We start from the raw sequence: 16,061 nt of genomic DNA on the forward strand, positions 1-16,061 counted from the left end.
CACTGGAAAGGGGGACGCGACAGGGCTGCCCCCTCTCACCCTTGCTCTTCGCCCTCTGCTTGGAGCCTCTTGCGGCCTGGATAAGACAGGACCTCTCATTACGAGGGCTCAGAAGGACGGATGGGTGGGAGGACCGGATCTCGCTATATGCGGATGGCATCCTATTGTACCTTGCCTCCCTCTAAATCCCTCAGAGTGGCCCTAGACATTTTTACCAGTTTTGGGAAAAACTCAGATTACAGCATCAACTGGGGGAAATCATTACTATACGTTTTACACGGCTCCCCCCCCGTCCATCCCGCGTGACTGCCCGATCCGGATAGCCACGGAAGAGTTCAAGTACCTTGGAATTTTTATCTCCAGGGATGTGACGACCTGCTACGAAAAGAACCTCTTGCCACCTCTGCAAAGGTTCCAAAGGGACACTGCTATTTGGAAGAAGCTCCCGCTGTCGCTGCTGGGTCGGGCAGCTCTATTTAAGATGATGGCGCTGCCGCGGTTTTTGTACGCACTCCAAAACTACCCTGATTTAGTCCCTCATAAGTATTTTGCAGCTATTGAGGCCACTCAAAGAGACCTTTTGTGGACTGGTACGCCACGTATATCGCTCCAAAAACGTACACTAGGGTGGTACGATGGGGGTATAGCACTTCCAGACATCCGTAAATACTACTGGGCAGCACAGCTCTCGGCTATCAATCAGGGCACATATAGGAGTTGGATGATCCTGGGTATGGGATGGACAGGTGGCTCCTTCCCGGGGGGAACTTTGAGGCCGCGCTGTAGTCAAAACCTAACAAGTACCACCTCACAGGGCCTACAAAGCACTCTGTCCAACTTTGGCATATTGTGAGCCGGAAACTGGGATGGGCCGACAAACTCACATTGGCAACCCCGCTTTGGGTCTCCGAAAGGCTTGGTTCACTGGGTCGCACCAAAGGATTTCGTAATTGGGATTTGATAGGGATCTCCCATATAAGGGACTTGTGGGGGTCCAATGGTATGGTGACTTTTGCCTCCTTACAGCAAACTTACGACTTGGCGCAAACAGAGTACTTCAGATACATGCAGATCAGACACTCTCTCCAGTCAAACATTACGCCAGGAACAATGCTCCCGGAATCCTCCCCCTTAGAGGACAGGCTGCTTGATGGTGTCTAACCGGAGAGGGCTATCTCCCTAACATATAAAAAACTCATACATCACACCCCTGACCAATTACTTGCACTCAGGAGAAAATGGGAGACTGATGGTCTGGAGATTGATGATGAGGAATGGAGAGAGGCACTTTCCTCCCCCAAAGAGGCTGCGATATCGGCCAAGCTGAGGCTGATACAGCTTATAATACAACACTGAGTATACATCTCGGGTACACGACTAGTGTTGATGGGGAGGAGTGAGGACGGGCTTTGTAGAAGACGATGTGGGGAGATGGGGACATTTCTTCACATAGTATGGGAATGCCCTCAAATACAAACATATTGGAGGCGGGTGCACAATTGTATGAGTGCGGTCTGGGGGGTAAGATTGCGACCTGAAATTAAAAGGTGTCTCTTGAACATCTGGGAGCCCACGGACCTGTCTGTAAAAGGTAGAATGCGGGCAACGCTTGGACAGGCAATTGCAAAACGCCTATGGGGAGCGGGAACACCCCCAATGATTGGTGCATGGAAGAAGGACATGGACTGGTGCATGCTGCAAGAGAAGACAGTTTATACGGCACGGGGGTGCCCCAGGAAATGGGTGGCGGTTTGGTCAAAATGGAATGAATACCGTGGAAACTTGTGTGAACCTCCCATGCTCCCTTCCCTTGACGAACCATTAACGCCGTAATGCTCTGGTCCGGTACTGATACCAGCTTGAGTACTATTACACTTGAAATTATATTTGTGTATGATAGTCTATGTAAGCAACACTGTAAAATCTATAAATGCAAATGTAACATGACCAACAAGTTTATTTTTACAAATAAAAAGAGTTATTAAAAAAAAAAGAAAAAGAGAGCCAAGACACATCCCTGATGCACACTTCTGAGAGACATAAGAGGTTAAGTGGATTCACTTCTGCAACCATACCTCACTGAGCTCTTAAAAGCAGTTAAAACTCTGCAACCAAAAATCAGATCCTGCTAAATATCCACATTTTGTATGATGTTGCAAAGTTTGGAATTCCCCATCAAGTCAACAGCACAGGAAACCCAAATGGACAGACTTTCGTGTAAAAGTAACTTATTTCCAATGATTTACAGCCAGTTTAGACGTTACAAGTGAGATCAAAATCAGTCCCTTAAACTGTACACTAGCCCTGGCACATTATTGAAGGCCACCTAGAAGCGTTTTCCTCAACGCTTTAAGAGACTTCTCGGGTAGTGATATTGGCCTGTAAGCCGGAGGTCCCCCCACCTCCATTTAAAGAGGGAACGATCATAGACATATGCATTCTGTGCCATTGTCAAACTCAATGTCCAAAGATCAGGATTGCCTTTGCAAATGTTAAGGGGACTCCATGAGGACCTGAACTCGTTTACAAGGCTATCCATGAAAACTGTGACTAATTCTGTTAGTTAGAAGATGTCTTCCTTCAGCGCAGTTAAAGTAGACCCTATGATGCTCTCTTGTTCAGATACCAACACAAATGATTGAAATGATCCATTCAGCTGTAAGCAGAAACTACTGCATTTAAAGGAGTATTCATGGACCCACTTTTACTAGCACTCACTACTAATTTCCAGAAAGGACTACCTTCACCCGATTTATCCCACGCTGTCCTATTATATTGCAACTGTCTACCACTAAATACCTTCATATTATAAGTGTGCTTCCTTCTCACTGCTTCAGAGGATTATCTTTTATTATTTACCATTGTGCACACCGCGCCTTGTTGCAGAGACCATTATGCCATTCACCACCTTTACTGAACAGAGCTACATGGAACATACAATATGAGAGACCTTGATATTGCAGACATAATCTCAAGACAAATGGTGAAGTTAACATTCCCATTGGTCTCTAAGGAAAGACAATCACTTATGTGAGCTGAAACTGTTTTCACCAATTAAGCATCTCTACCTTATAAGAGATAATTTCTTGACAAGGTCTACTCAGTTGGTGGCATTGGTGATAACTGGGAACAGGCAGAGAGCCAAAAGCAGGGTACTGTGAACACTTTCCGATCTCTCCTGTCCTCAAGCGTTGACACATCCACTACAATGGCAGAGAGCAGTGTGTTATTGATTAGGCTTGAAGAGCCATGCACTACACCTGGCTCACAAAACATCTGTCCCAAGCCGGACTTTGAATTTCATCTTAATCAGAGTGTCCTTGACGTCCTCCACTGACTGGTCTCCAAAGAGAAAATAAACACCAAGCTGCAGCTGTGCTCATTATCAAAAATATCTTGCCTTATGAATTCTCTTTAATAGGGTGAAACCTGTAAAAAAAAACTGTGGGTTGGTCTACAAAAAGGTAGATGAGGGTCATAGCAATCAGAAATGGTCAGCTTTGAGGGTACACACAGCAGATGTTTCCAAACACGTTTTTGCAACTGGAGTCCAAACTGTAGAAAATGGCTATTAATGACGTTGAAGGGCAGTTCAGAGCTGCTCTAATGCACATTATAATGAAAATACAGACATACAAAACACACGACATGACTCAACCCTTAAAAAGTATTGATGATCTTTTACCTTTATTGCCTGCAGCGTTGGCGCAGTGTCCACCAAAACCTCTTTTGCGTCTGAAATAGGTTTCTGTACAGCAGGTTCCGGCTTTGGCACCTGAGAAAGGTAAAGATAAATAAGCTTTAGCAAAAATTCCAAATGCCGTGATTACACTTTTACACAGTGAGGCGTTCATTAGTGCACATTCTTATCACTATAACTACTGGAAATTCCTTCCGCCCATGCCAATTTCCCTTCTTGCATCCAGTGCCATGGTTCTGCCCCATTGATGCACGGGCTGTATCTCATTACATTTAAGAAGCAGCGGATTACTACAGGTGAGACTGTATCATTATACAAACTTGCCTCAACATTACAGAACTGCTGAGAACAAGTCACAATTCGGGAAAATTGCAGCTGCCCACCTTCAGACTATGAAAGCCAACCTAAAGTTCTTCCTATATAATAAGGTAATCACAGGCAACTGAGAGCCTCACCACAAGAGTACCACAAATGTCTGTGGTCAGATGCTTTTTGGCTCATACCGCTTCACCAAGTGGTCTCACTTCTTAAACTCTCTAGGCCCTGAGCCCGCGGAACAGAGTAGATATTCGTCTGGATATACTGGGAATACTTCTTCCAATGGAACTGGCACCTAATAACTCCTCACTAGGAACCCACAGTGTGGAAACTGTGGAGGTTAGTGCCAAGCTTGGATTCATCAAATCTTTGCTTTAATGGAGCCATGGGGAAGGTTAAGAAGAATATGCTGGTGATGTACATACAGCAAATATTATGTTGAGTGCAGTGCCACTGTCACCCAAAACGGACTTCTATTTCATATGTCAAGGCTACCAGAGAAAGGAAAGCGTATTTTCCATTTTTTAAATAAATCTTTTTATTATTTTAATGAACATCCCAACAATTACAGAAATCAGCATGATCATTATGTAGTTATTCAAGTATGTCAATTACAGCATAGTAATGCCCTATATCAGTTGAATACACCTCAGATAATAATATTCATATCATATTATTGTCCATCTTCTAGCATTCTACTGTATGTCTCCATGAGTCCTGTTAGGCAGGGTTTTGATCTAGCAATAATTTGTGCATTTCCACATCACAATAACCAAGCATTAATACTCATTAACTATCAATCCCCAACATCCCCTCCCCTATTTCCACCTGCTCCCACCAGTGAAAGCGGATTTTCCATCAGTGACATATTGCTAGTGTCATAAATGACTATCGCATCCTCCAAATTTAGGAGATGGATTTAGCGTCTTTTATATGCCCTAAAATGTTTAAGTAAACTGGCTCCCAGAACACACAGCATGGTGAGTGTCTCTCCTTTAATGTGAGTACCTTCCTCAAGTTCTCAAACTATTGAATACTTCCTCACACTCATGGAGGATCCCTCAAAATTGTAAAAAGAAACGTAAAGAAAAGTCTTCGCTTTGGAAAAGGTGGTACTGTACCTTTAGGTTAATAGGCACTAACAGGAGAGAGCCGCCCACCAAACTCTGTTTTTTCGGAGCCATTTCAATTAATCATTTTGGAGTACACAAGTGACTCCCAATTCATCTCCTAAATTGACAAGATGGATTGTTGTCTTTATGACTATAAAAAGTTTCCAACGATAGAGAACTATTATTATAGGCAGAGGTTGAGCTGGTCAGGAACTACAGAGAACTATACTCAATTTTCTTTTAAACAGTTCCTCTGCCTCACCTGAAGCTAAGGACAGAACAGAAGAAGGTAGATATTTTAAAGTGAGAAAGAACATGGGATTTCCATCTCTTGAAGTTTCTAGGGCTTTCTCTCATGCACTACTGTATCAGGTGCAGCAGTGGGAAAAACAGGGCACCCTTTGTGTAGGTGTGTCCTGGTGGTCACCCAAAGCGAACAGGGGCATCAGTTCAAAATCTCCATCTGTTACTTTATGTCCTGACCATATTCACTAACAAACAAACACTAAGCTTCCCAGAGATCAATCAAGTAAGCTGTCTGGTCTCCAACCTAGTAGGTAAATCCTTTACATCTATTGAGCGGCCTGGTCTCCAACCTAGTAGGCAAATCCTTTCCATCTATTGAGCGGCATGACCCACCAGGAAAGAAGGATGATTCGTCTTTAAAGAAATCGTGCTGGCATCCATCTATTCTGAGGTCAAATAGATGTGCAGCCTTTAAGGATAAGGTGCTGTTGTCAGACTTCAGAATCTCTTTTAAGCTGGCAAGAAAATAGAGTTTTCCAAATCACTAAACAAATGGATTTGCAGATATTTCACAATAGGACATACGCTGCATACTCGAAGCACAGGTGCTTGCTTAACGATTTCACATTTTTAGCCTTTCCAAAATCCAGCCAGGACACAATGTCCAAACTAACCACCATGGGCCAGTGTTCACGAGAAAGAAAAGGCAGGATTTTCTTCAGTTTTTTCAACACTAAAAAGCAGGCTGTCCAAGTTTAATCGATTTGGATGTTAAAAACGTTCCTGGTAAACGACAAAGAGCCTTAGACCAGACTGACTATTTTTCGGTCTGGTTATTATTAGGCTTCAGGAAGTTGGTCGTCATTTAATTTTGCAGTCGTCAGCGTAATTTGAGCCTGTGGTTTCCGGTGCAATTTCCAGTGCAATTCTCGAAAAATTGTCCACACCAGCGCTAGTGGCAGTCTGCCAAAAGGTGCGCTGTCTGGCCAATTTAGAGATGACCACAACAGTTACTTTTTAATTTAATATACATTAAAATTGACTATTATCACCGGCCACCCAAACCATTCTTATAGTTTTGGGGGCCTGTAATAGTCCGAATTGTCACACTTGTAAAAGTGTAATGGTTAGTAGTTGTGTTGTTACCATCACTGGCAGCATGACAGGGGGCAATGTGTGGTCCAAGCTGCAGTGGCCTCCTGGAGAGAGCCCTGTCACTTATTTCTTTTTACAATTAAGCACTGTGAAGGACAGAGTAACAATTGATGAAGCGATTTTAAACTTAAGAATCTGCATGTCACCTACACAGGACGGAACAAGGAAGTCAGAGCTCCTGAGCAGCTCTCAGTGAATAGCATATGTAGGAGAGCAGATCCCTGTGGGACTCCACATTAGATTCCAATTCATTAGAGCGAAATGGAGGAAGAGAGACAGTTTGTGACCGCCCTTGTAAGAAGGACTTGAAGACCTTGTCAGCTAAGCTGCCCTGAGTGAGATGGTTGCTTAAGATTAAATGATCCACCACATGAAAGGCCACGGACAGCAAGAGGCCATCAGATACCAATGCTGCCTCAGTGTCATGATCTGTCCGAAAGCCATATTTAGTTTGGTCCAGGAGCTTGGATTTCAAAAGAATGTGTCAGCCTTTTTTCTAAGAAGTGCTCCGTTATTTTAGCGAAGGCCAGAAGCGGAGTGACAGGTATGAAATTCTTTAAAATTCCAGAGGCAGAAAATAATAACAAGTTTTGTTTTTACAGAAGTCTGTGACATGTCCTGATTCAATGTAATTATTAGTAGCATAATAAAGAATTGGTGAGAGTACAAAGACAGCATGGAGGTCAGATAGGGATCACTTACCTAGGAAAAATGATGAGAACTCTAAAAAATAAAGATTAGCAGCGTACCTTTTCGACCACTCAGAACAACGGCGATGGTGGATGCCTGAATATAAGTGGATCAACAGCAGTATTTAAATAACTGAAATGGAGTGTGCCACCCTTAATACTCTACCATGCTTACAACCCATGACAAGCAGGGAGATTAAGGTACTACTCACAACAAACTGTTATCCTTTAGTCTCATTGTTAATTAGGAGTGATACATGAATAAAGGTGAATCTAAGGAATTCACTTCTATGCATAAAGAATATGATAGGTGTCCCCTCTTGTCGCTGATTGAGAATATGAATCTGTGTGATAAGAACACTTAGGTCGGTTCTTGTTTTTATCTTTTTTCTTCTCTTTTTTAATTATTTTTTGATTTATTCCATATACTACAGACATGTTCATTATCAAAGTACTTTATTTCGGTCTAGAGGTCTATAAAAGTACATATACAAAATACATCACATTTTAAAAATCAATAATAAGCAATGCAATATCACTCAAATAAATTAACAGCCTAAGGTAGGAAAAGAGATAAAACAGGACAGTTAAAATCTGTGCTGTTGATGGAAATAACAATAAAACCTGGGTGCCAGGGTGAAATTTGAGGTCTAGCAGCTCACATAGTAGTATTATAAAATGGACACCTCCTGGAAGAAGGGCAAGACAATTTTGAGCTTAGGGTACTAAAACACAACCCGTTTATTGGGTCACCATGCAACAACAACAATTACTCATGACGAATCCCCGTGACAAATAAGCACTACCCAGAAACCCAGCTCCTTACAAAATAAGCTATTGTAATGTAATGCAAATTATGCTCCCATTTCCTTATTTGCCTGGGCCAGACGCTATGATCTAGTTATTATTGTTTTCAGTAAGAATGGGCAAACACAAACTACACTTCCACAAACATTTTACAATTTCAATTATACACTTTGCCCAAGTGAAGTTGAACTTTTCCTTAACAGATGACATAAAATACCTCATCTTGCCAAAGTCAACTTTAACACCTGTCTGGCTAGACAAGAGAAATTCATATTCAATGGGCACCTGATCAAGCAAATTACCATGACTCAAAAGTAAAGAGTATGATCAACTGTTTCATCTTAAGCCCGAGTCTTCAATGAGACTGCTCGAAGGGATCATGTCCACTTTAAGTGTCTTGAAAGATCAAATATAATTAATTCGGAAGTATCAGTTTTCAATAGGCGTAAAGCTAATACACAGTGTTTGATACTTAAATTGCGACAAAGGGGCCGAATCCACCTTGATCTCAGAACTGTGTACTTTGGGCATAGCAATAAAAAGCGTAACTCAGTTTCTGGTGACTTAGGGCAGAATGACATCTTCAGTCCGGAATCATCTGCAGCCCACTTTGAGACAAGAGACCTAAGTGGTAATGTGCCAATCCAAAATCGGACTTAGCCTTAGCCGGGGTTATTCTATCAAGGAATGGTTTAAATTGTGGGAAAATCATATGGTTCAGGAATTTGCCCAACAATGCTTCCGACCTCGTTTCATGCCATATCTTCTGGAGAACATGTTCCCAGTATATTCCCTTCATCCTGGTGGCTGAGTTACTACCAGCCTACTAGGATCTTCCCACATGTCCACTAAGTTAAGTTGGTTGCATACTACAGACATGTCATACTGTATGAAGAATCTGAATGCATATCTACAAGATAAGAAGGTGTGTGTTATTAAATACAAGCAAATAAAGACATTTAAAAAAAACTTTTGTGAGTGTGGGAGCTAGCGATTTGAAAATCACCGGTAGGTCATCATGATTTAAGATTACTAAGGATTGAGGGAATGTCAGCAGGGGAACTGTAATGGAGTTAATACATTTTCAAAGACTGCATAGCAGTTAGCTTATCTGCCGGAGGGACCTCAGTGGCCCAGAGCAGTTAATTACTGCACGGATGTCGTGAACTTTGAAGGATTTTTTTTTAACTGCCATTTGATGGAAGGTGGTCTGAATTGGTTGGATACCACCGAAACGCGTCAACACATATATGAGACTACATTTGTGGAACATGCTGACACACTAGATGAGAGCCTTGTAACGATCAGGTGGTTGTAATGATTATTTGTACAAATTAGCAGATGAATTCATGACAGAGTGTATTGTCTTGTGTGTTCTCTCTTCTCTATTTGTGTTTTGTTTTGTTGCCATATACTTTTAACTTTGGTGAAACAGTTAAATATTTTTTAATCTTATATCTTTCTTATAGAATGTACAATATGCACAGGAAGGACCAGATCATATTATATGTGTATTGACTTCTGTAATAATATTTTTATATTAAATATTTGATATCGTCAGTAACCTTGTGGTACTATATTTGATTGTTGGGGTTGACAGTGTGAGTTGTGGTGAAGTTTGAGACTGCATGTTATCTGAAATTTCAGTGAATGCGATTCTGTGGTGATGTTGGAGTCCAATGGGAATACTTTTTAGGTCGAGCCTGGGCAGCGCATACACTGCTCTGCAAGGCATGCTGTATTCAGGTATAGCCTTGAAGCTCCGCCCACTCTCCTATTTTTCATTTGCCTGTGTCATTGTCCACTTTAAACTGTGGCTGTTCATTGGTGTATGGGCTTAGTAGTCCCTCCTTAGTACCGCCTTGACTCATTTTGTAAACTCCCATGGTGACACCCCCTGTTACTCGGTAGGCTTTATTTACAGCCACCAAGCATTATTTTCTCAAATAGCTTTGTCCTGCCTTATCTTGCAGGCAGGACATGCTCTCTCCTAACGCTTTTTATTTTTATAGCACGAGCACCGAATGCATTTGAGATTTAATAGGTCTTGCATTTGCAAGAGTTTAAGCTATTGGCATTGTAATTGACAATGGCTTTTATTTATCTTTTTTAAAAACAACACATAAATAAAAGCATTGTCATTTACAATACAAATAGCTCAAACTCCTGTAAATGCAAGACCTATTGACTTGCAAATGCTTCTTTACTTTATAATCTGATACGGAGCACTATCCCTTTGGTATGAGGGGCCTTTCTCATTCAATTTCTTCTTATTAAATGAATGTTAGTAATAAATTCAACAGTAAAGCAGTACAACAAATACATTTGAGAAACTGCTGACAAAATAGTTCAATTTAAAGTAAGGGAACATGCACAGAAGAAATCCACATCATGGTTCGCAGATGAACCTAATTACAAAAGAAAGGCACTCACAACTATTGTGAGGAAGATGGAGAACAAACAAGCTGCTCAGAACACCAAGTTACAAAAAAGTCAGTAAACATATAAATAATTGCAATTTGTAAAGCTTAGCACCAAACCACAAACCCAACAAGTACCATCAAATTTAAACAGAAATGCATCAACAACTGTGCCAAAATGGCCCAGAGTACAAGAACAAATAAATATTACAACAAGGCCAAAAGTCAGAACTCATCCTATATGAATCCCCACTTCCTACTATGATAAACCTCATCACCCAAACCAAAATCCATTTCTAGTTCTCCAAAACTTGAGTTGAATGTTTATATCCCCCCAACAGGATCATTGACTCCAAAAACTGGTCGAATCACAGTCATTACACTACACTCCCTACAGGTCCCTTGGTTTGAAGAAGTCACAAAAAGGGTGCCATCTAACCTTCAATGTTTATAAAAAATGTAAACTAACAACATATCAATATCAATGTGAATTATATATAAGCTGAGAGCAAAGAAATGGCCATAACTAAAGTAATGGATGACATTCACTACCTGGTTGGATAATGTAGAAGGCTGCCTTTATATTCATCTCAGTCTTTGTCGCAGTTGACATATCAATAGCTCATCAGTATCTTTGATACTTACATGCGATTCTATGGAAATGTTCTGAGTTGATTTACCGCATACTTCAGCTACCAAAAACATTTGTAAGCCCGGGAAATAACCAGTGTTGACCCAGACGCTGTCATGTGTGTAGTACCACAAGGCTTTATTTGGCCACAACATTATTCAACTTGTATGTGGAGCCTCTGAGATACAGAACTAAGGCGTGTCCATCCACCAATAGGCTGTTGAAACACAAATATACCTGACAAATACCACCTATGCAGATATCCTCACTCTCAAACTAGGCCAAATAAATATTCAAAACGTATGCCATTAAGCTAAACCCAGAAGACTGAATCCATCCTCCTTGCCAGTGAACATTATCGAAGCTTCAATAAAATTTGGTTTACTGAACTAAACATTGGTAGTTTGTCTCCTAGATTTGCTGTAGAATTTAATTCGCTTGGTTTCGGTATTGACTCAAATCTCTCCATGGAAGCCCACCTTGAAACACAGTGAAATTAGCCAGAGAAGCAGACGCTCCTCAAAAAGATTCCACGCCCTGGCAAGCCAAAACGATTCCAGTCATTATTCAAGATACTATAATATCCTATATAAATTGTGGAAAGGTTGGAGGAACCTAAAACCATGTGCACCATGTGCACAGTGCTACATTTAGAGGCCGGAGGCTAGTCTGGTTCCAAAGAATATGGCCATATTACTACAATATTGAGAGATCTGCGGCAGTTAATTCTGAAGGTGAAAATTAAGTTTCAGATTGCTTGCTTCACTTTCAAAGCCATCAAACATCATCAGTCTTCATGCCTCCATTCCACCTTCAAGACATCCATTGGTGACAAAAAACTCAGGAGTAAAGAATTTTTTTGGCTAGATTCAAAAAGATTCAAATCCGACTTCTCTGTTTTCTGCCCCTGTGTCCTTATATTGAAGCTTAGGAGCTGTCCTATCAAGAACAGTTTTATTTAGTTACCACCTTAATTATTAATGTTATCCCACTCCTTCCCTCTACCTTCTTCAACAAATAAAGATCGAATTCCCTTTTACTGAAGACTTCCTCTTCCATTACGATCTTCTACCTTCTCTTGCTTTTATTGCCATGCAGCATGAATAAACACAACCTTTTTGAATGCCTTTTTCTGAGAATCAGGTCTCTTAGTTGGTTAAATGTCAAGTTCATGGACCTCACTTATGTAGGAATTAGCACTATATAAAAATCCTAAACAATAAATAAATACACCAGGAAGCAGAAGATCAGGACACATTAGCTGTTGGTTCAGTCCAACAATACTGTAAAAACTAAATTTTTAAACCAGTTGGGTGGGGGCATGGTTACAAGCTTTGACCTGACCTTCCAGAACAACTTCTTAAATTTGTTTCCCCCTCACATCAGGGGAATAGACAATTCCCGGATGTTCAGACTGAGTTGCATAATCAAACTACTCAGGGGATGCCCTTTTGTCCTAGGATTCTGTGTTACAGAGTCAGGATGCCTTCATGTTTTTACCCCCTGAGGCAATACTCAGCTGTCATGGTTTCAAAATATACAGGCTTAGAGAGGGGATACCCTAGTCACTTAACGCATTGTCCAAAGGCTTCCTGTACACGTTTTCTACTTTCCACATCTGCTACCATGAATTCAAGGGGAACTGAAAGTGTGGAAAATTCTACATTCCCCCCACACGTTACAATTCATTAACATATGGGGTCAGGCACCCAGGAAAACCTCACGGTCAGTCTGGTTGGCGGCGCTGTGCTCGGGGCTGTTCTGATGTATCTGGAGTTATCAGAAGTATTAATGCACTCAGATAATTTTTTCATCACCTTATGGGTATCACATCAGGGTAGAAAGTCTTACACAATCTCCATCAGTCGAAGAGAGACTGACCTAGTGTACTTCTTGATGCAGTTTCTTTTACTCTTTGCTATCCATGATGAGCTCAAGTGAAGTATGGCCACATCTTGGGCAGAGGCTCAGGGTGTCACTCTGGCTGAGTTTAGTAGAGTGGTAATTTTTCAGCCAACAGCACTTTGCAATAAAAAGTTGTAGTTTACTTTTTCGGCTCCATCTATTGTTTTAAAGATCCAAGTTGTCAAATGCTTTTGGCTTAAACATGAGAGAACTGACTGAAAGTGTCATAGATTACAAGGAGCTACGAGTAAGATTCACACTGCACAGACTGCGATGGGGCAGGGGCAGTTTTGGAGACCTGCTCTTTGAGATATGGCTACAGTAATTCTGGGATGGATTTATATGCTCAATAGTGGCTTCTGGAGAATAAATCTATGGACCTGCTCTTGAGACAAGATGCACGTGAGAGTGACACTGCGTATACTCTGAGAACGGCACTGCAACGGATGCTCAAATTTATCCACTAAGCTATTTTAGCACAATGGAATGGTGTAATTCCAAATTATTTGTGCCATTCTAGCCAGGCACTGTTCCCTAAAGTTCTTTACATCTAAGGCCAGGGCTCCTTTACCATCTTTTAAAAAATGTCATCTTTGACTATAGGTCAGTGGTGTTTAGATCACAAACTCTACTTCCGACTCCTAACATTTTGAATAGAGCTGTAATAAGTGAATTTCACATTGAGAGCAGGAGCTTCAGGAATTTACGAACCACTTAAAAAGAGCAAATGCTGTTCCACTTCATAATAATGCTTAGAATACAGGTCAGAGGACTCCGAAGTAGTAGTCCCATATATGTATGCTCAGGAGCTATTTCCTAAATACAATGTAATTTCAGCCTTATATCTTACACAATGACTGTAGGAAAATATCAACTTTTGATAACAGATTCTTATTTCCAGCACACACCATGCAATGCCTGACTGTTTATACACAGCTTGAACTGAATACCTGCCCTGTATGATATAAAGAGATCCTGGTAACTCTCAGATCTTTAGGCTGTGCAGAAATTGACACAATGTGTGCATGACATCCACCAAGCTGAGTGGGTGGGAGGAAAATCAGAAAGTAAATTTTCCAGGTTCACATGTAAATCTGAAATAACATTAGGCAAAAGCAAAGTGTGGGTACATGAAACACATTGGTAAAGGTGCATCAACTGAAATAAACTTGTTTCTCACTGCCATAAAAAGCTGAAGTGATGGTGACGAAAACAATTATCTCCCAAGGCAATATTTCAATTACAACTGTTCCTTTGGTAAAAGAGAGAATGCATCAGCTGATAAGACAACGCTCACTTCCAAACCAAATCGAATGTTCTTAGTGGAGGAAACTTTTCTCGCAATAAAGAGAGCTTTAAACCTGCCTAGAAAGATTCTACAAATACAGAGACACCCTGTTCTCCTGACATGAAACGGTCTAGATGGTTTCTATTCAAATAAGTCAAAATACACTGGCCAGGGCTTTCCGATGATGGTCCACAAAGTATGGATTTACGTTACACTCACAGAACAGAAAATAAGCAGGTAAGGGTCCCAATTTAGGTAGGTAGTAAAATCCTTGAAAGCAGGCTTTGTTTTTAAGTATATGGAAAAATCATGGATATCCCCCCTCTCCACAATAAATTATGTTTTATGCCCTTTTAGGCTCTTTATTAGAGCTGGTTCGCGATAGACACGACTAACCTACTAAATGACATTGTTAAGAACCTCTATGCGCTCTGCCCATAGATATATTAATCTTTGTACTGGAGAACCTAAGGAGCTACGTTCAGTGATGTGGTAAACCCTATCCTGCATTATTCAGAGACGTCAAACATGTGAAGTCAGTGAATCTCAAGTAAGGTTCAGGCAACACCATGGATGAGTTGCGGCAGTCACCACCAGAGCCAGGAACGGTTACTGAGCTTTTGCATTACCTTAAATGTCAAAGCAATAGTCCGACAGTACAGTATAGTACACAACCAGTTCATTAAAAGTAATCAGCCAGAGCACCAGGATATGGCTACCAAAACATTACAACTATTTCAGTTTTCCATGTTGATAAAAAAACTCTACTTTTGGAATGCCACTGAATGTATTGCCTAGTTCTGCTCTTCCCCACAATACTACCTGTAGTGAAACCTTGGAAAAAGGAACATTGCCTGGGGGGCGTGGAGAGAGCCAGAGGTTGTGGACTGGGTGGCAGAAGTGGGTTGGTGCCGTACAACTGAACAGGCAATCTATCAGGGCAGGGGATGCCCAAAGAAATAGGAAAAAATCTGGAACGCAAGGCGCAACTACAGAGAAGAGTCAGGCGGTTAGAATATGCAGAATTAGGCGAATCGCCTGAGATATCAAGAAATGATGTTCCCTTAACCGAATGTGCAGGTGGAATAGCTGGAAAAAGGCTGGCCCCTATGGCAGAATGTACTGTACCTATGGCCGTTGTTAAGTGTGAAATGTTCATATCTCGATGTTTGGAATATGTCGTCAAACTTGTAATACTGAGCACTTGTTTAATAAAAAAGACTTTATAAAACAAAAATCTCCACAATCACTTATATCACTGCCGGATACTCTTCAAAGGGAACCCAGTACACAATGGGTTTTCTGCATATCCATCAGGTTACAAATGCTGTTGCTGAAAAAGGAACAATGGCATGACTCTGAAGAGTAGAGAACTCTATTGCCATTGATCATCTAGAGATTCCTTGAAGGTTCTCACGTATATATACTCAAGTAAGATCAAAAGCTCTATGTGAGACTTTACCATCCTTTATCAGCAATGCATAACTGTAATAAGAGTGACTGAGCCCCTTTCAGTAAAAGTAGTGTTTATCCCAGAACAGCACCAAGAAAGGTCACTGGGTGTATGGGCAACGGTAATCATTTCCAGTGATTGACGGAACTCAAGATGGTGCAAAAGACCAGCCTTTTTGATGAGCACCTCTTTTTCAGTCTAAACTGTTGCAGATTTGATGAGCCAGTTTGCCACAAAAGATGGACATGTGATGTGGTATACCATAGGCATTTTGTGAACACACCCGGATAGTATTTCAATCAAAATTAAAGACCCTTCAATTGATGGTTTATGTTCA

The 16,061-nt window shown here is 41.1% G+C and overlaps 1 protein-coding gene across 10 annotated transcripts in view; it reads right to left on the reverse strand.

The window, feature by feature from the left end:
• The window catches only part of LETM2 (leucine zipper and EF-hand containing transmembrane protein 2), a 283,485-nt gene that overhangs the window by 63,509 nt on the left and 203,915 nt on the right, over nucleotides 1-16,061 (reverse strand). For all 10 annotated transcript variants that reach the window (XM_085633949.1, XM_085633952.1, XM_085633950.1 and 7 more), the window contains exon 10: nucleotides 3,686-3,775. In XM_085633949.1, coding sequence (XP_085490075.1) covers nucleotides 3,686-3,775 — 90 coding nt within the window. The remainder of the gene's footprint in view (nucleotides 1-3,685; nucleotides 3,776-16,061) is intronic.

This window comes from Triturus cristatus, chromosome 11 (genome assembly GCF_964204655.1).
Source record: "Triturus cristatus chromosome 11, aTriCri1.1, whole genome shotgun sequence".
Lineage (NCBI taxonomy): Eukaryota > Metazoa > Chordata > Amphibia > Caudata > Salamandridae > Triturus > Triturus cristatus.